This window comes from Hypanus sabinus (genome assembly GCF_030144855.1).
Source record: "Hypanus sabinus isolate sHypSab1 chromosome X2 unlocalized genomic scaffold, sHypSab1.hap1 SUPER_X2_unloc_7, whole genome shotgun sequence".
NCBI classification, from domain to species: domain Eukaryota; kingdom Metazoa; phylum Chordata; class Chondrichthyes; order Myliobatiformes; family Dasyatidae; genus Hypanus; species Hypanus sabinus.
The window spans coordinates 864188-880015 of NW_026779007.1; the positions used below are offsets into that span (position 1 = coordinate 864188).

The window sequence follows — 15828 nt, forward strand, 5'->3', positions numbered from 1 at the left end:
AAGAAAAATCAAATGCAGTCTTCAGTACAATCTTCGGGAGGGTAGATAGTTTTTAGAAAAAACTTTATTAATTTATGAGACTGACTTCAAATTAACTCGCAGTTTGAGCTGGAAAAGGATGTTGTCAGATCACAAGAGGGCATTTGTTGAATGCCTATGAACCGGCTTTTTAGAACATCTTGTGTGTGGGCCTACTCGGGTAAAGGCTATCTTAGATTGGGTGTTGTGACCTTATTCGGGAGCTTAAAGTTAAGGAACTTGTTGGAAGTAGTGATCATAATATAATTGAATTCATACTGCAATTTGAGAGGGAGAAGCCTACGTCACATGTATCAGTCTCGGAATGGAATAAAGGGAATTACAATGGCATGAGAGAGGAACTTGCCCGAGTGAATTGAAGGGGAATTCTGCGGGGATTATGGCTGAACTGAGGTGGCCGAAGTATCTGGGAAAGTTTACAAGGTGCAGGATAGACATGTCCCACAGAAAAAGTTCTCAAATGGCAGGTCTAGGAATCCGTGGATGACAAGGGAAGTTAAGGATTGTGTTAAACCGAAGAAAGTAGCAAAATGAGGTAGCAAAGGTGAGTGGGATGTTGGATTATTGGGATGCTCTTAAAATCCAACAAAAGGCAACGAAAAAAGCCATAAGAATGGTCAAGTCGAAATATGAGGGCAAACTGGCCAATAATATAAATCAGGATACTAAAAGTTTAGTTTTCAGTTACATGAAGAGTGAAAGGGAGATGAGAGTTGATACTGGACCACTGGAAAATGATGCTGGTGAAGAAGTAGTGGGGGACAAAGAAATGGCAGATGAACTTAATGAACAATCTTCAATGTCTTTTCCGGTCAGCACTTGTCCCATTTAACCTGTCTCATTACGGGTAGACTTTCGGACCGGGGGAGCTCAGGATCCACCGCCCGCAGCTGCTGCTGAATCACCGGTGTTTCTGTTCGGTTGACGGATGCGGTGAACGAGTTAAAATTAGTCGATCGATAATTCTCATCTCGTGTTTATTTCACTCCATAAAACCATAGAACACTACAGCACAGAAAACAGCCCATTCGGCGCTTCTAGTCTGTGCGGAAACTTTATTCCGCTCGTCCCATTGACCTGCACCCAGTCCGTAACCCTCAACACCTCTCCCATCCATGTGTCTGTCCAATTTATTTTTAAAACAAGAGTGAGCCCGCATTTTCCACGTCAGGTGGCAGCTCATTCCACACTCCCACCACTCCCTTGAGAGAAGAAGTTCCTCCTAATGTTCCCCAAACCCTTTCCCCTTTCACCCGAAAGCCATGTCCTCTCATATTTAATCTTCCTAAGTGGAAAGAACTTACATGCAGTTACTGTCTATTGCCCTCATAATTGTATATACCTCTATCAAATCCGCCCCCCCCCCCATTCTTCTACGCTCCAAGGAATGAAGTCGTAACCTTTTCAATCTTTCCCTTTAACTCAACTCCTGAAGACCTGGCACCATCCTAGTAAATCTTCTCTGCACTCTTTCAATCTTACTGCTATCATTCCTATAGTTAGGTGACCAGAACCATAAATAAGACTCCAAATTTGACCTCACCAATGCCTTCTTCAACCTCACCATAACATCCCAACTCCTATAGTCATTATTTTGATTTATGAATGCCAGAATGGCAAAAGCCTTCTTTACAACCCTGTCTACTTTCATGGAATTATGTACCAGTACTCCCAGATCCCTTTGTTCCTCCGCACTCCCCAGTGCCCTACCATTTACTGTGTATGTCCTACTTTGGTTTGATCTTCCAAACTGCAACACATCACGCTTTTCTGTATTAAATTCCATCTGCCATTTTCTGGCCCGTTTTTCCAGTTGGTTCAGATCCCTCTGCAAGCTTTGAAAGCCTTCCTCGCTGTCCACAACGCCTCCAATCTTGGTGCCATCAGCAAAATTGCTGATCCAACTGACCACATCTATATCATTGATACAGACAACAAATAGCAATGGTCCCAGCACAGATCCCTGAGGAACAACACGAGTCCCAGGCCTCCAGTCTGAGAAGCAATCTTCCACTACCACTCTCTGTCTTCTCCCACACAGCCAATTTCGAATCCCGTTTACAACCTCTCCATAGATACCTAGTGTATAAACTTCTGAAATAACCTCCCATGTGGGACCTTGTCAAAGGCCTAACTAAAATTCATGTGAACAACATCCATAGCCTTTCATTCATCTACTTTCTTGGTCACCTCCTCGAAAAACTCTACAAGATTCGTTAAACACTGTCTATCCTTAATCAGCCCTTGGCTGTCCAAATACTTGTATATCCCATCTCTCAGAACACCTTCCAATAATTTACCTACCACTAATGCCAGGCTCACCGGCTTGTAATTACCTGGTTTACTATTGGAGCCTTTTTTAAACAACGGAATAACATGAGTTACCCTCCAATCCTCTGGCACTGCACCCGTGGCTGAGGACATTTTAAATATTTCCGCCAGGGCAATTGCAATTTCTACACTCGTCTCTCTCAAGGTCCGAGGAAATATCAAGGCCCAAGGGATTTATCTACCTTTATTCGCTGGAAGGCAGCAAGCACCTTCTCCTGTTTAATCTCTAAAAGTTCCATGACACTACTGCTTATTTCCCTTCCTTCCATATACACTATTCCAGTTTCCTGAGTAAACTGTTTAAGATCTCCCCCATCTCGTGAGGCTCCACACATAGACGGCCACTCCGATCTTCTAGCGGACCAATTTTGTCCCTTACTATCCTTTTACTCTTAGTATACTTGTAGAAACCCTTCGGGTTGACCTTCACATTATCTGTCAAAGCTACCTCATGTCTTCTTTTTGCCTTCTTGATTTCCTTCTTTAGTGTTTTCTTACGTTTCCTATACTCTTCAAGTGCCTAATTTGTTCTTTGTTGCCTATACCTGCTATACACCTCTTCTTTTTTTCTGAACTAGATTGCCAATATCCCTTGAAAACCAAGGTTCCCTATGCCTGTTAAATTCGTCTTTAATCCTGGCAGGAACATGTAAACTCTGCACTCTCAAAATTTCTCCTTTGAAGGCCTTCCACTTACTGAACACATCCTTGCCAGAAAAAAAACTTATCCCAATCAACTCTTCCTGAATCCTTTTTCATTTCCACAAAATTGGCCCTTCTCCAATATAGAACCTCAGCTTGAGGACCAGGCCTATCCTTATCCATAATTAACTTCAAACTAATGACATTATGGTCACTGGACCCAAAATGTTCTCCCACACATTCTTCTGTCACCTGACTGTCTGGTTTCCTAATAGGAGATCAAGTATTGCATCCTCTCTCGTAGGTACCTCTATATATTGATTTAGAAAACTTTCCTGAAAACATTTGACAAACTCCAAGCCATCTAGCCCCTTTACAGTTTGGGAGTCCCAGTCAATATGTGGAAAGTTAAAATCCCCTACTTGTCCCGCTTTCTGTTTCTTACATCGGTCTATTATCTCTCTACAGATTTGCTCCTCCAAATCTCTCTGACTATTGGGCGGTCTGTAATACACCCCTATTAGTGTGGTCACACATCTCCCGTTCCTCAGCTCCACCCATATGACATCTGTAGACAAGCCCTCCGGGCTGTCCTGTCTAAACACAGCTGTGATATTTTTCCTGACCAGTAATGCCTCTCCTCCTCTTTCATCCCTCCCCGTCAATCACGTCTGAAACAACGGAACCCCGGAACATTAAGCTGCCAGTCCTGCCCCTCATGCAACCAAGTCTCACTAATAGCAATAATGTGGTAATTCCACGTGTCAATCCACGCCCTAAACTCATCATACAATAGTCCGTGCATTGAAATTGATGCACGTTTCTACCACGTATAAACCTTTGTTTTCGGTCTATACATGCAGTCCTCGCATGACCTTTATCCACCTCTACCTCACAATCTGCTCTAACACTCTGATTCCCCTCCCCGTGCAAATCTAGTTTAAACTCTCCCAGCCCCCTTCCTCACTTCCCTTCCCACCCCGGAACAGCACTAGTAAAGCTACCCGCAAGGATGTTAGCCCCTACCAGTTCAGGGGCAACCCGACCCATCGGTCCCACCTTCTCGGGAACAAAGTCCAATTGTCCAGAAACTTGATACCCTCCCTCCTGCACCATCTCCTTAGCCACGTATTTAGCTGCACTCTTCGCTCATTTATATTTACAGGGACTTTACTCCTGACGCCGGTCCCGGGACCCATTTACACATCCGGAGCGGAACCGGAGCAGATTCTCAGCCACTGGTTCATATCCCAGGTCGCGAAGAGAGGATAAAGTTTCTCCGTGAATTTATTCCCAGTGAAGGTGTGGAGATGGGACTTGGTCTCCGCGTTGAAAAATGAAACTGTCCCGGACTCGTAACTGAGATAAAATCCCACCCTCCCGGGGATGGGACCGGCAGGGAGACGGGACTCGGGACAGTTGAGATCACCGAACACGTCGCAACCCCGATATAACACGTCATAATACCGCCCGATGACCCATAATCCGGTCTCCGGACTGAACCCTCCCTTCCTCTCCACAGACTCTGCGGCGACTCCCAGACCCCAGAACCGATTCCCCGTCACGTTCACCTCCCAGTAATGTCTCCCCGATGTGAATCCCTCCGATCCCAGCACGCATTCCCAGAATGTGAATCTCTTCCCGGTGTCAGGGAGATTCCTCCAGGTCTCGGTACATCTCATACTCTTCCGATCCTCAGACACCTCGAGACACGGATGCGCCGTTTCCACATCCAGGGTGACAGAGACTGTGGGGAAAATCAGAGAATTAGAGCGTCCCCGGGGATCGGGGGAGACTCGGGCTGCGCAACCCCGGGATCGAGTGAAAGGCCTCTGGGCCTCAGGCGCGGTCGGGTGGCCGACACGAACCTTTCCCACGAATGGACCCGACGAAAGCGGATGGACTACTAATGTCTCCCTGTGGATTTTCCGCTGGACAGGGAAATCATCCTCCCTCACTCCTGCCTGTTGACACCTGAAAGAATTTTGTGTTTCCCTGAGATCCCCTCTCATTCTTCGAAACTGGGAAAAGAGAACATAGAAAAGTACAGCACAGGAACAGGCCCTTTATTCAATGTTCACATTCATTTGTGAGTGTGAGGCGAGGCAGTGTGATGGTTCGAGACAGTAAAGGAGGTGATAATGGGAACCAGTAGGGGAGAGATGAATGGCAGATTGAACCAGGAGGGGGAGGGATGGGTGGAAAGCCCATGGGTGAACATGTGTGTGTCGACATAATGAGAAGTTGAAGGGGACAAAAATGGGACATGAGGATCCCTTTGTCCCCTTTTCCAAAACCCCATCCCCCGCAGCCCCTCTTTAGGACAGGGGTTGAATTTGCAGGAACCCTTAAGCAACACAGGTCTGGATGAAGTGTTTCAGTCTGAACCGTCGACTGTTTACTCTTTTCCATAGAAACTTCCCGGCCTGCTGTTCCCCCAACAATTTGTGTGTGTTACTCAGCTTTAAATATACTCAATTATTTGGCCTCCACAGCTGCCTGTGGCAGATTCGCTATCCTGTGGATAAAGGAATTCCTCCGCATCTCTGTCCTAAATGGACATCCCTATAGTCGGAGGCTGTGCTTACCGTTCTCGACCCACCCACATCCTCCCAACATCAACTCTCTCCAGACAGGTGTCAGAGAGATCTGGCGAGACCCTTCATCAGGACCTGTGTAGCTTGGATTACCAGCATCTGCAGATTTTCTCCTGTTTGATTTTTAAAGCAGAAGTTGGTAAGTAAACTTCTTGATTAGTCAGAGTCTGAAAGGTTATGGCGAGCAGGCGGGAGAATAGGGTTGAGGGGGATAATAAATCAGCCATTCTTCTAAACTCCAGTGAGTACAGGCCCAGAGCCATCAAACACTCCTATGTTAACTCTTTCATTCCCAGAATCATTCTTGCGAATGTTCTGGACCCCCTCCAATGCCAGTACCTGTTTCCCGATAGAAGGGACCTAAAACTGCTCACAATAATCCAAGTGTGGACTGACCAATGCCTTATAAAACCTCTGCATTACATCCTTGCTCTTGTACTCTGATCCTCTCGAAATGAAAGCAAACATTGAGTTTGCCAATCTTACCACTGACACGAACTGCAAGTTAACCTTTAGGGAGTTCTGCACCTGTCATCACGGGACTGTGGGGGGGGGGGGGGTGAGGACTGGACCCAATTTTCAGGACGCAGGCACTGAAGTACCAGGGGCAGGGTGGGAACAAGTAAACGAAAGACAAGACGTGGAGACCGTTGTGAGCGTGAGGGACGTGACGTTCAAGGTGATACTAGAGTTCCGAGAGAGTCTTGAAGTTCAGGCGGGGTCTTGAAATTCTCTGGGCGGGCGACATAACTCTAGGGCAGGGCCTGGAACTCCCAGCAGGAACACTCCCAGTCACGGGTCACCTGGGCAGGTTGCGGGGCACAACCCATCGGCAGCGAAGGATAGAACGGTGCAGAATCCCGCAGCGGGCAATGGCAGTCCGGCCAGGCATACCCGACCGAGGCAAGGAATAGGAAGGGAACTCGGTCCAGGGTGGCTGCCAGGTTTACTCGCATAACTAGTCTTGACGGTGGGTGCTCCAGTTCAGGAAGAGCAGGACGAAACAGGATGAACAGAATAACCAGATAAACAGGGCGAACCGGAGGAACAAGATAAAAAGGACGAACTCAGCGTAAGCAGGACAACACCCTAAATATGCTCAGAGCCCTTTATATACACCGTCAGCCGATAGGCATCAGGAGCGTCTCCTTTAGACAAGATGATTCTCAGGTGACTAATTGGGCTCAAGTGCGAAACGAGGGACGGCTACATGACCCGGAGTCCGGAATCCGCGGACCGGATCAAGAACCGGAATCTGTAATCGTCCCACGCACTTTCTCCTCAGTAATAGCAACAACACTCCTTTCTGTCCCCTGACTCTTTCACATTTCTGACATACAGCTAGTATCATTCACAGTGACACATAATACAAAATAACTACATCTGCCATGTCTTTATCTAACAATTCTTCTCTCCAGTGCCATTTTCTAGGGGTTCAATTTCCACTCTCACCTCTCTTTTACTCTTTACTTTTTTGTGTCCTCTTGAGTATTGTAGATGAGCTTTCCCTCATATCTCATTTTCACTCCTTATGGCTTTGTAATTCCCTTCTGTTGATTATCAACATCTTCTCGATACTCCAACATCCTGCTAATTTTTGTTCAATTGAATGCCCTCTCGCTGTTATGCTGTTTTTGACTTCCCTTTTCAAACACGGTTACCTCATCCTCTGTATGATACTTCTTCATCTTTGGGTTTTATTTATCTGGGTTGCCCCTGGAACTCCAGTCTTTGATGGTCTGCAATCATCCCTACTCGTGTCCCCTTCCAATCTACTTTGGTCAGCTCTTCCCTCGTACCTCCATAACTAACTTTACTCCACTCTGATGTATATCTGACGTTATCTCCCTCTCAAACTCCGGGGTGAATTCTCAATCACAAGCAGTTCTAAAAAGCCATCATGGAGGCATTGTACAAATTCTCTCTCTTGAAATGCAGCACCTTCATGATTTTCCCAATCTACCTCCTTGTCCTTTTTCCTATCTCCAGGTGTAATTTGTATCCCATTACTATTCATGGCTACTATTCAGAGGCCTTTACATAACTCTCATCAGGGTCTTTTTACCTCTGCAGTTTCTTAACTTTACCCACAATGGTTCTACATCTTCCAATCCTATCTCACCTCTCTATAAAGATTTCATTTCATATTTTACCAACAGATCCTCCCCAGCCTCTCTGTCTACCTGCCTGTGCTTTGAATACAAGGTGTATCCTGGAATGTTGAGCTTCAAGTCAGGATCTGCTTTCCACCACAACTCAGCCTATTCCACACGTCCACATGAACTGAAGTAAGGTCTTTGATGTTTATGATAGACCACACTAGGGATATTGTTTGCATTTGCGGTTCCCCGAATATGGGGAGGATATCATTACCCTGGACAGGAGGCTTAAGGAGGATGTTATCAGGACTGCGAGCTTGGGTACAAAGCAGAGAATGGATAAGCTCGGGCTATTTAGGTGGAGTGTAGGAAATTGAGTGATGACCCCTTATCGAAGTAAATACGTTAATAAGGGGCTCAGATAGGTTGAGTCTTTTTCAGGGAAATGGGAGTACAGAACCAGAGAGCTCAGACTGAAAGTGAGACAGATTATTTTAATGAGGGAACTATGGGGTTACATTCCCACAGAGAGAGAGATAACTTTCTATAATACCATGAGCTCTTAACTTGGTAAGCAGCTTCATGTTTTCCCATCCCTGTCAACGCCCTTCTGCGATTCCGAATATACAGCATCCACTGCATCCTCTTTATCCATCCTACTTGTAATCCCCTCAAAGAATTTCAACAGGTTTGTCAGGCAAGATATTCCCTAGGGGATCCAGGCTGACTTGTCCTATCTTATCCAGTGTCAGCAAGTATTCCATAACCTCATACTTAACAATTGACACTAACTTCTCCCCAACCACAGAGGGGAGGCTAACAGGTCTATACATTCCTTTCTGCTGCCTTCCTCCTTACTAAAAGATTAGAGTGACATTTGCAATTTCCAGTCCTCTGTCACCAATACCTTTTGAAAGATCATTCCAAATGTCTCCACAATGTCTACCTCTACCTCTTTCAGAGCACTCGGGTGCAGTTCATCTGGTCCTGGTGACTAAAGTACCTTTAGGGCTTTCAGCTTTTTGAGCATCTTCTCCCTTGTAACAGTAACTGCACTCACTTCTCTTCCCTCGAACCCTTCAACACCGGGCATAGTGCTGGTGTCTTCCACGGTGGAGACTGATGCAAAGTACTCATTTTTGTTCACCGAACATCTCTTTGTCCAACCTCATGCTCTAGTGATCTTATATCCACTTACATCTCTATTTTTTAAAATACGAAACGCAATTTGATTTTCTTTGCTGGCTTGTTTTTCTAAGACAGGTGTGTAAAAAGGGCTGAAGTATGACTGGAGACCCACGTCAGCCCAGCCACAAACTGTACCAGTTGCTACCATCCGGGATAAGGTACCGCAGCATAAAAGCCAGGAGCAATAGGATCTGGGGACAGCTTCTACAACCAGGCCATCAGACTGCTTAACTCGTGCGGAGACAACTGTGGTTCTATGTTATATTGACTAGCATGTTATACATATTATTTATCATAAATTACTATAAATTGTACATTGCTCATTTATACAGGGATGTCACCTAAAGATTGTTACTCCGTGTATATGAAGGATAAAAATAATGAAGTCAATTCAATTCAATTTCATGTCTCATTTTTTACCTCCCAATAATTATTTTAGTTCCTCTCTTTAGATATTTGAAAGCTTCCCAATCCTCTGTCTTCCTACTAATATTTGCTTTGTTGTACACCCTCTCTTTTGCTTTTACATTAGCTTGTCTTCCCTTGTCAGCCACTGTTTTGCCATTTGAGTATTTATTTATTTTTGGAGTACACCTATCGTTCACCTTCCTCATTTTCCCAGTAACTGACACCATTTCTGCTCTGCTTTCATCACTGCCAGCACCTCCTTCCAATTTACTTTGGCAAACTCCTCTCTCAGACCACTTTAATTTCCTTTACTCTAGTGAAATACTACAACGTCTGACTTTACTTTCTCCTTATCAAATTTCAAACTGAACTCTGTCATGTTGTGAGCACAGCCTCGTAATGGATATTTTGCCTTAGTTTGCTAATCACCTCCGGTTCAATACATAACACCCAATCCAGTAGAGCTGATTTCCTAGTAGGTTCAAGGACAAACTGCTCTAAAAAGCCACCTCTTAGGCATTGAACAAATTCACTCTCTTGAGATCCATTACCAACCTGATTTTCGCAATTCACCTGCATGTTCAAATCTCCCATGACTAACATAACATTTGTCCTTTTGACATGACTTTTCTATTTCCAGTTGTAACCTGTGGTCCACATCCCAGCTACTGTTGGGGTGACTGTATATAACTGTCATCAGGGTCCTTTTACATTTGTAGATACATAACTCAACCCACAAGGATTCACCATGTTCGTATCTTATGCCACAACTTTCTACTGATTTACCAGCAGAGCCATGTCACCCCTCTGCCTACTTTCCTATACCACCGATACATTGTGTAACCTTGGTCATTCAGCTCCCAACTGCAACCTTCCTTCAGTCACGATTCAGCGATGGCTACAACATCACACCAGACAATCTGCAACCTTATTTTTTATACTCCATGCATTGAGATCTAACACTTTGAGTACTGTATTTGCTGCCCATTTTGATTCTGCGTCCCTAATGCACTAATACTCACCCTGCTGGCTGCAATTCTGTACTCGCATCTGTCCGCCCTATCTGGCAGTCTAACTGCACGCTATCCCTCTCTTTTTTTACCATCAATCCTATCCAGCGTCCCTGTACTCTCGTTCCCGCCCCACTGCCAAATTAGTTGAACCCCTCACCAAAAGCTGTAACGAACCTCTCTGAAAGAATATTGTTCCCCCTCGGGTTCAGGTGCAACCCGTCGCTATTGAACAGGTCATACTTCCCCCAGAAGAGATCCCAATGATCCAAGAAGCTGAAGCTCTGACCCCTGCAAAAGCTTCTCAGCCACACATTTATCTGCCAAAACATCCTGTTCCTCCCCACGCCGGCACGTGGCACAGGCAACATTCCAGATATTACAACCTTGGAGGTACTGCTTCTCAGCTTTCTACTGAGCTCTCTAAATTCTATCTTCAGGACCAATTTGGTTTTACTTCCTGTGTCATTGGTACCAATATGTTCCAAGATATCTGGCTGTTTTCTCTTCCTCTCTGAAATTCTGCGGACATTATCCCAGACGTCCCTGACCTTGGCACCTGGGAAGCAACATACCATTCGGGGGTCCCGTTCACTTTCACAGATTTCCTGTCTGCTCCCCTGACGATTGAGTCCCCTGTCACTACAGCTCCCCACTTCTCCATCTAACATCAGTGAGAGTTGCGGGTTCAGGAGGGGGTGTGGTGAAGACCTGTGTCAGTCAGAGGCTGCACTCACAGCGCACGAAGGACTTGTGTATTTTTCTGACAATCCCGGTAACCACTCTAATACCCGCTTTTATTCCCTACAATATCATCAAGTCAGTATTAATTTGCCAACTCCTGTAGTAGGATTGAAATTCATGTCTTGGCGTGTTGGTGCAGTGTGCCTGGGATCAGGACACAGTGGTTCATCTGCCAGTCCTGTGTATTGGTTGTATTGTGACCCTGTGCTGGTGTGTCCAGGGGTCTGACATCTCCAGCTGACCATGCGACAGTGATGCCTCCCAGCCAGTGGGGTTGATGTGGAATAAACTTCAATTCCCCTTCAGTCCATTATCACAGCCAATACTTGCTTCAAAACTTAATTGAACAAAGAAAATTAAATGAATCATTTTAAGTTTTACCTCGATTAATGGCATCACGTATTTGTCTCAGCACTGTGTTCAACAAATAGGGGTGATCGAATTTTTCAACCGGTAGGGCCTCATCTGTCACTGACAATTCCTGGACATCGTCATTAATCCTGTAAATATTAAACTGCTGGTTATAAATTGCTATTCTGAACTACTTTACAAATCCATTCAGGGTTTCAGTAAAGAGCCTGTCCTACCTTCTGTTCCGACGAGCTTCCTCCTGAAATAAATAAAACACAAATCCGATTAGACTTGGATTTACTGTCCACATCCTGAACTTCATCCAAATCATTACAGAGTGTTGAACATTCCCAATCCCGCAGCCACTCACACACACGGACAATACAGAACTACGGGGTAAATTACAGGGAAAGTTTCTGAATGTCAGACCATTACTGAGAGGATGGAACTTACAGGGAAGACAGGACAGGCTGTGCATTTTCATCTGGATACGACATCAGGGTGATAAGATGGAAGAATTTAGGATCAGTGATGGATTTAATTGTGACCGGTGGAGAATGTTCCTCTATTTATGGGAAGAATTGTGGCAGATAAAATTCCAGTTGGTTCTTAATAAATCCTACAAGAACTTTAGTGAAGAGGATGTGGAACTCGCTGCCACAGGAGTGGTTGAAGCGGAACAAGAGAGATTGAATGCAATCGGAAAGCTGGATAAATACTTGAGGGACCATCGAATTCGGGGCTCTGTTGCTGGGTGTGGTGAGCAGGTGGGAGGATAATTCTGAAGCAGGGAAATTGATAGAAAATGATGAACCGGATGGCCTGTTCCTGATGGAGACCGGACAATTTGCACCCCAGGCCACTGTGAGAGATGAGGGAGAAGATTGCTGAGCCACTGGCGATGATCTGTGCATCATAAACAGGGAGGGGAACGGTTCCAGATGATTGGGGGGATGCAGATATCATTCCCTGATTCAAGAAAGGGAGTAGAGATAGCCCAGTATATTATAGACCAAGGATTGTTCCTTCAGTAGTTGCTAAGCTGATGGAGAAGATCCTGACAGGCAGGACTTATGAACTTTACAACATGGAGAAGCATAATATGATTTGAAATAATCAGCATGGTTTTGTCAAAGGCAGGTCGTGTCTTATGACCCTGATTGTATTTTTTGAGGATGTTGCAAAGCATATTGATGAAGGTAGAACAGCAGAAGTAGTGCATATGGATTTCAGCAAGGGATCCAGGGGACTCTGATTTGTTCATCTTGAATTGTCTTGTCTACAGAAGACAAAGTGTGGTTGTAGACGGGTCATATTCTGCATGGAGGTCGGTGACCAGTGGTGTGCCTCAGGGATCTATTCTGGGACCCCGTCTGTTTGTGATTTTTATAAATGACTTCGATGAGGAAATGGAGGGATGAGTCATTAAATTTGCTGATGACACAAATGTTGAAGGTTTTGTGGATAGTGTGGAGGGCTGTCCGAATTTACGCAGGACATTTAGGATGCAAAACTGGGCTGAGAAGTTGCAGATGGAGTTTAACCCAAATATGTGTAAAGTGGTTCACTTTGGTAGGTGAAATATGATGGCAGACTATGGTATTTATTGTATGCCTCTTGGCAGTGTGGAGGATCAGAGGGATCTTGAGGTTCGAGTCCATAGGATGCTCAAAGCAGCTACACAATTTGACTCGGTGGTTAAGAAGGCAGACGGTGCATTGGACTTCATAAGCCATGGAATGGAGTTTGGGAGCTGAGAGGTAATGTTACAGCTACATTGGACACTGACCAGGCCTCACTTGGAGTACTGTGCTCAGTTCTTGTCGCCTCACTACAGGAAGGATGCGGACACCAGAGAAGGGGTGTAGAGAAGATTTACAAGGATGTTGCCTGGATTGCGGAGCCTGCCTGACGAGAGTAGTTTGAGTGAACTCGGTCTTTTCTTCTTGGAGTGACGGAGGGTGAGAGGTGATCTGATAGAGCTGCATAGGATGAGGAGAGGCATTGATCAGAGTCAGAGGCTTTTTCCCAGGACAGAAATGTTGAACACGAGAGGACACAGTTTTAAGGTGCTTAGAAGCAGGAAAGATGTTGGGGTAATATTTTACGCAGATAGTGCTGAGTGCGTGGAATAGCTGCCGGCAACGGCAGTGGATGTGGATACAATAGGGTCTTTTAAGAGACTCCTGCAGAGATACATGGAGCTCAGAAAGATAGAGGGCTATGTGTAACCCGAGGTAATTCCTAAAGTAAGGACATGTTTGGCACAGCATTGTGGACTGAAGGGCCTGTATTGTGCTGTTGGTTTTCAATGTTTATACTTCTACGTTTCTAATGTGAAATTTTTCTGAGAAATTAAAGAAACATTGAAAGTTTCCGTAATCTGATTGAAACCGGATATGGATAAGTCTGATGTGTTGGTCGCATTCTTTGTTCTCACGGATTGAAAGAGAGACCGTCACACCCACCGCACCAGGCACACTCACAGCCTGTGACTGGATCTGGGTGTTAATGGGAGTTAATGTGATAATTAAGGACACAATCAGCAGCTTTGTGTTATAATCAGAGTAAACCATTTCAGAAAAGATTACATTCTGTCCTGGGATGTACAAAAGTTGTGGAAGTCCAGTTCTGGGAGAACAACAGCCCTGAATAGTTGCATCAATTGTCTGGTGAGAAACAATTTACTGCCATTTGTAAATGTTGTGTGCAGGCGCAACATATCTGTTTTTTGTCTTTGATAGTCCTGTCTGTGTTGCGTGATTGTTATGGTAATGAGTCAAGTGTGTGGGAGTGTGGTAATAGTGAAGGGAATAAGTTACGCATTCGTGCTTTGCTCTGGGCAGTTTTCTTCTGAGGACGGACGGATATCATATCATTTGTTAACAGCTTTGTTGCTGATTAATTACGCTGAAGTTTCATTGCTTCATGATTGTCTGTTGCAGATAAAGGATCGAATACATATCGTCGACATTTTGGAAGGTCATTATCCATGTGATTGGAGGCTCGTCATACAAGTCTAACAATCTGTGTGAGGTCACCAGCAGCGGCAATTGATTTGTTAGAATTGGCCGCTGTGCTGTGTTTATTTCAAATATACCACTGTTCATTTAGTGCCCTTTGACAGGAACAAATTGAAATATAATCCCTCACCTTGAGAAACATCACACTGTCTTTTAGATCCATCTGTTCCTTTAACTTAGTGATTTCCTCCTGAATAATCCTTATATTCGCTTGAATCTCTCGAAGATTTTTCTCCATTGGATTAAGAATCCTCTTCTCTTCTTCCCTGAGATCCCTGAGTAAGCTTTGCTCTTTCTCAGTGATAATCTGGCGCAGTTCAGCAAACTGAGATGTGATGTGGGACTGAAGGCTCTGTGACTGTTCCTGTCGAATAAATGATGAAGATTAATTTACTGTATTGCTGTGTGTATTTCCTGATAACATTAAGGAGACTATTATTCCATTAATTTTCATGCTAGCTCGGAAGCATTCCCATCAACCACATTGACTCATGTTTTCTTGAAACCTATTCTTGACTGATTTGCTCCCACCTGATTCACATACACCCTCCCCCACCTTCACAGGATTGATTATAATTAACTATTCATTCGGCATGTCTTTGGGACGTGTCGGAGTCTCTCGTGGTCACAGGGAGAGTATGCAAATTCCACACAGACGGCAGCAGAGGACAGGATCGAACCCAGGTCACTGGAGCTGCGATACTCGGCTATTCTGCATTAAAGGGACCAAAACTCGACAGTAATATCAGAAATTCCGCTCAGGAAGCCTCACCAGAATTCCGGAAATCTTCTCTTTCTGTTGCTGCTCCTTTTCCTGGAAGTCTGATTTCTTTTTTCTGAGAGAGTCTAAGGAAGATTTTAGCTGATCCTGGAAGTCAGCGAGTGAAGGAAATAGAAAAAAAGATGCATCAAAAGAAACAGGATATCATACCCGATTATCACACAAAATACCGGAGGAACTCAGTGAGTCAGGCAGCATCTGTTCAGGGGAAATGAACAGTCGGTGTTCCGGGATGAGACCCTCCATTAGGACTGGGAAGGAGTGGGACAGAAGCCAGAATAAACAGGTTGGGGATGAGAACCAGCGGACAGGTGACGGGTGAGACAACGTGAGGGGGAACGTGGGGGAGGGTGATGAAGTGAGAAGCTGAGAGGGCACAGGTAGAAGAGGTAAAGGGCTGGAGAAACAGGACAATTGGATACAAGGGGACAATTGAACATGGAAGAAATGGGAGGAACTGGGGATGTTTGCGGCCTTGAGTTGTGACGAGGGAGGAGTTTGGTAATCAGGTGTAGCACTTGTCCCGCTTACAGTCACCAGTGCCAGGAGGGAAATCAGTGGGGAGGAGCGAGTGGATCAGGGCGATACAGAACGTAGAGCGCGATCCGAATAGAG

The 15828-nt window shown here is 45.0% G+C and overlaps 1 protein-coding gene across 1 annotated transcript; it reads right to left on the reverse strand.

Moving 5' to 3' along the window:
- Window positions 1-774: 774 nt before the first annotated feature.
- On the reverse strand, window positions 775-15345 carry LOC132385948 (E3 ubiquitin-protein ligase TRIM39-like). Its single transcript, XM_059958180.1, has 5 exons — window positions 15205-15345; window positions 14563-14796; window positions 11646-11668; window positions 11440-11558; window positions 775-4759 (listed from the first exon to the last, which is right to left on the reverse strand). Exons 2-5 carry the CDS (start codon window positions 14668-14670, stop codon window positions 4212-4214), a joined length of 798 nt encoding a protein of 265 aa, XP_059814163.1. The 5' UTR covers window positions 14671-14796; window positions 15205-15345; the 3' UTR covers window positions 775-4211.
- Window positions 15346-15828: the final 483 nt, after the last annotated feature.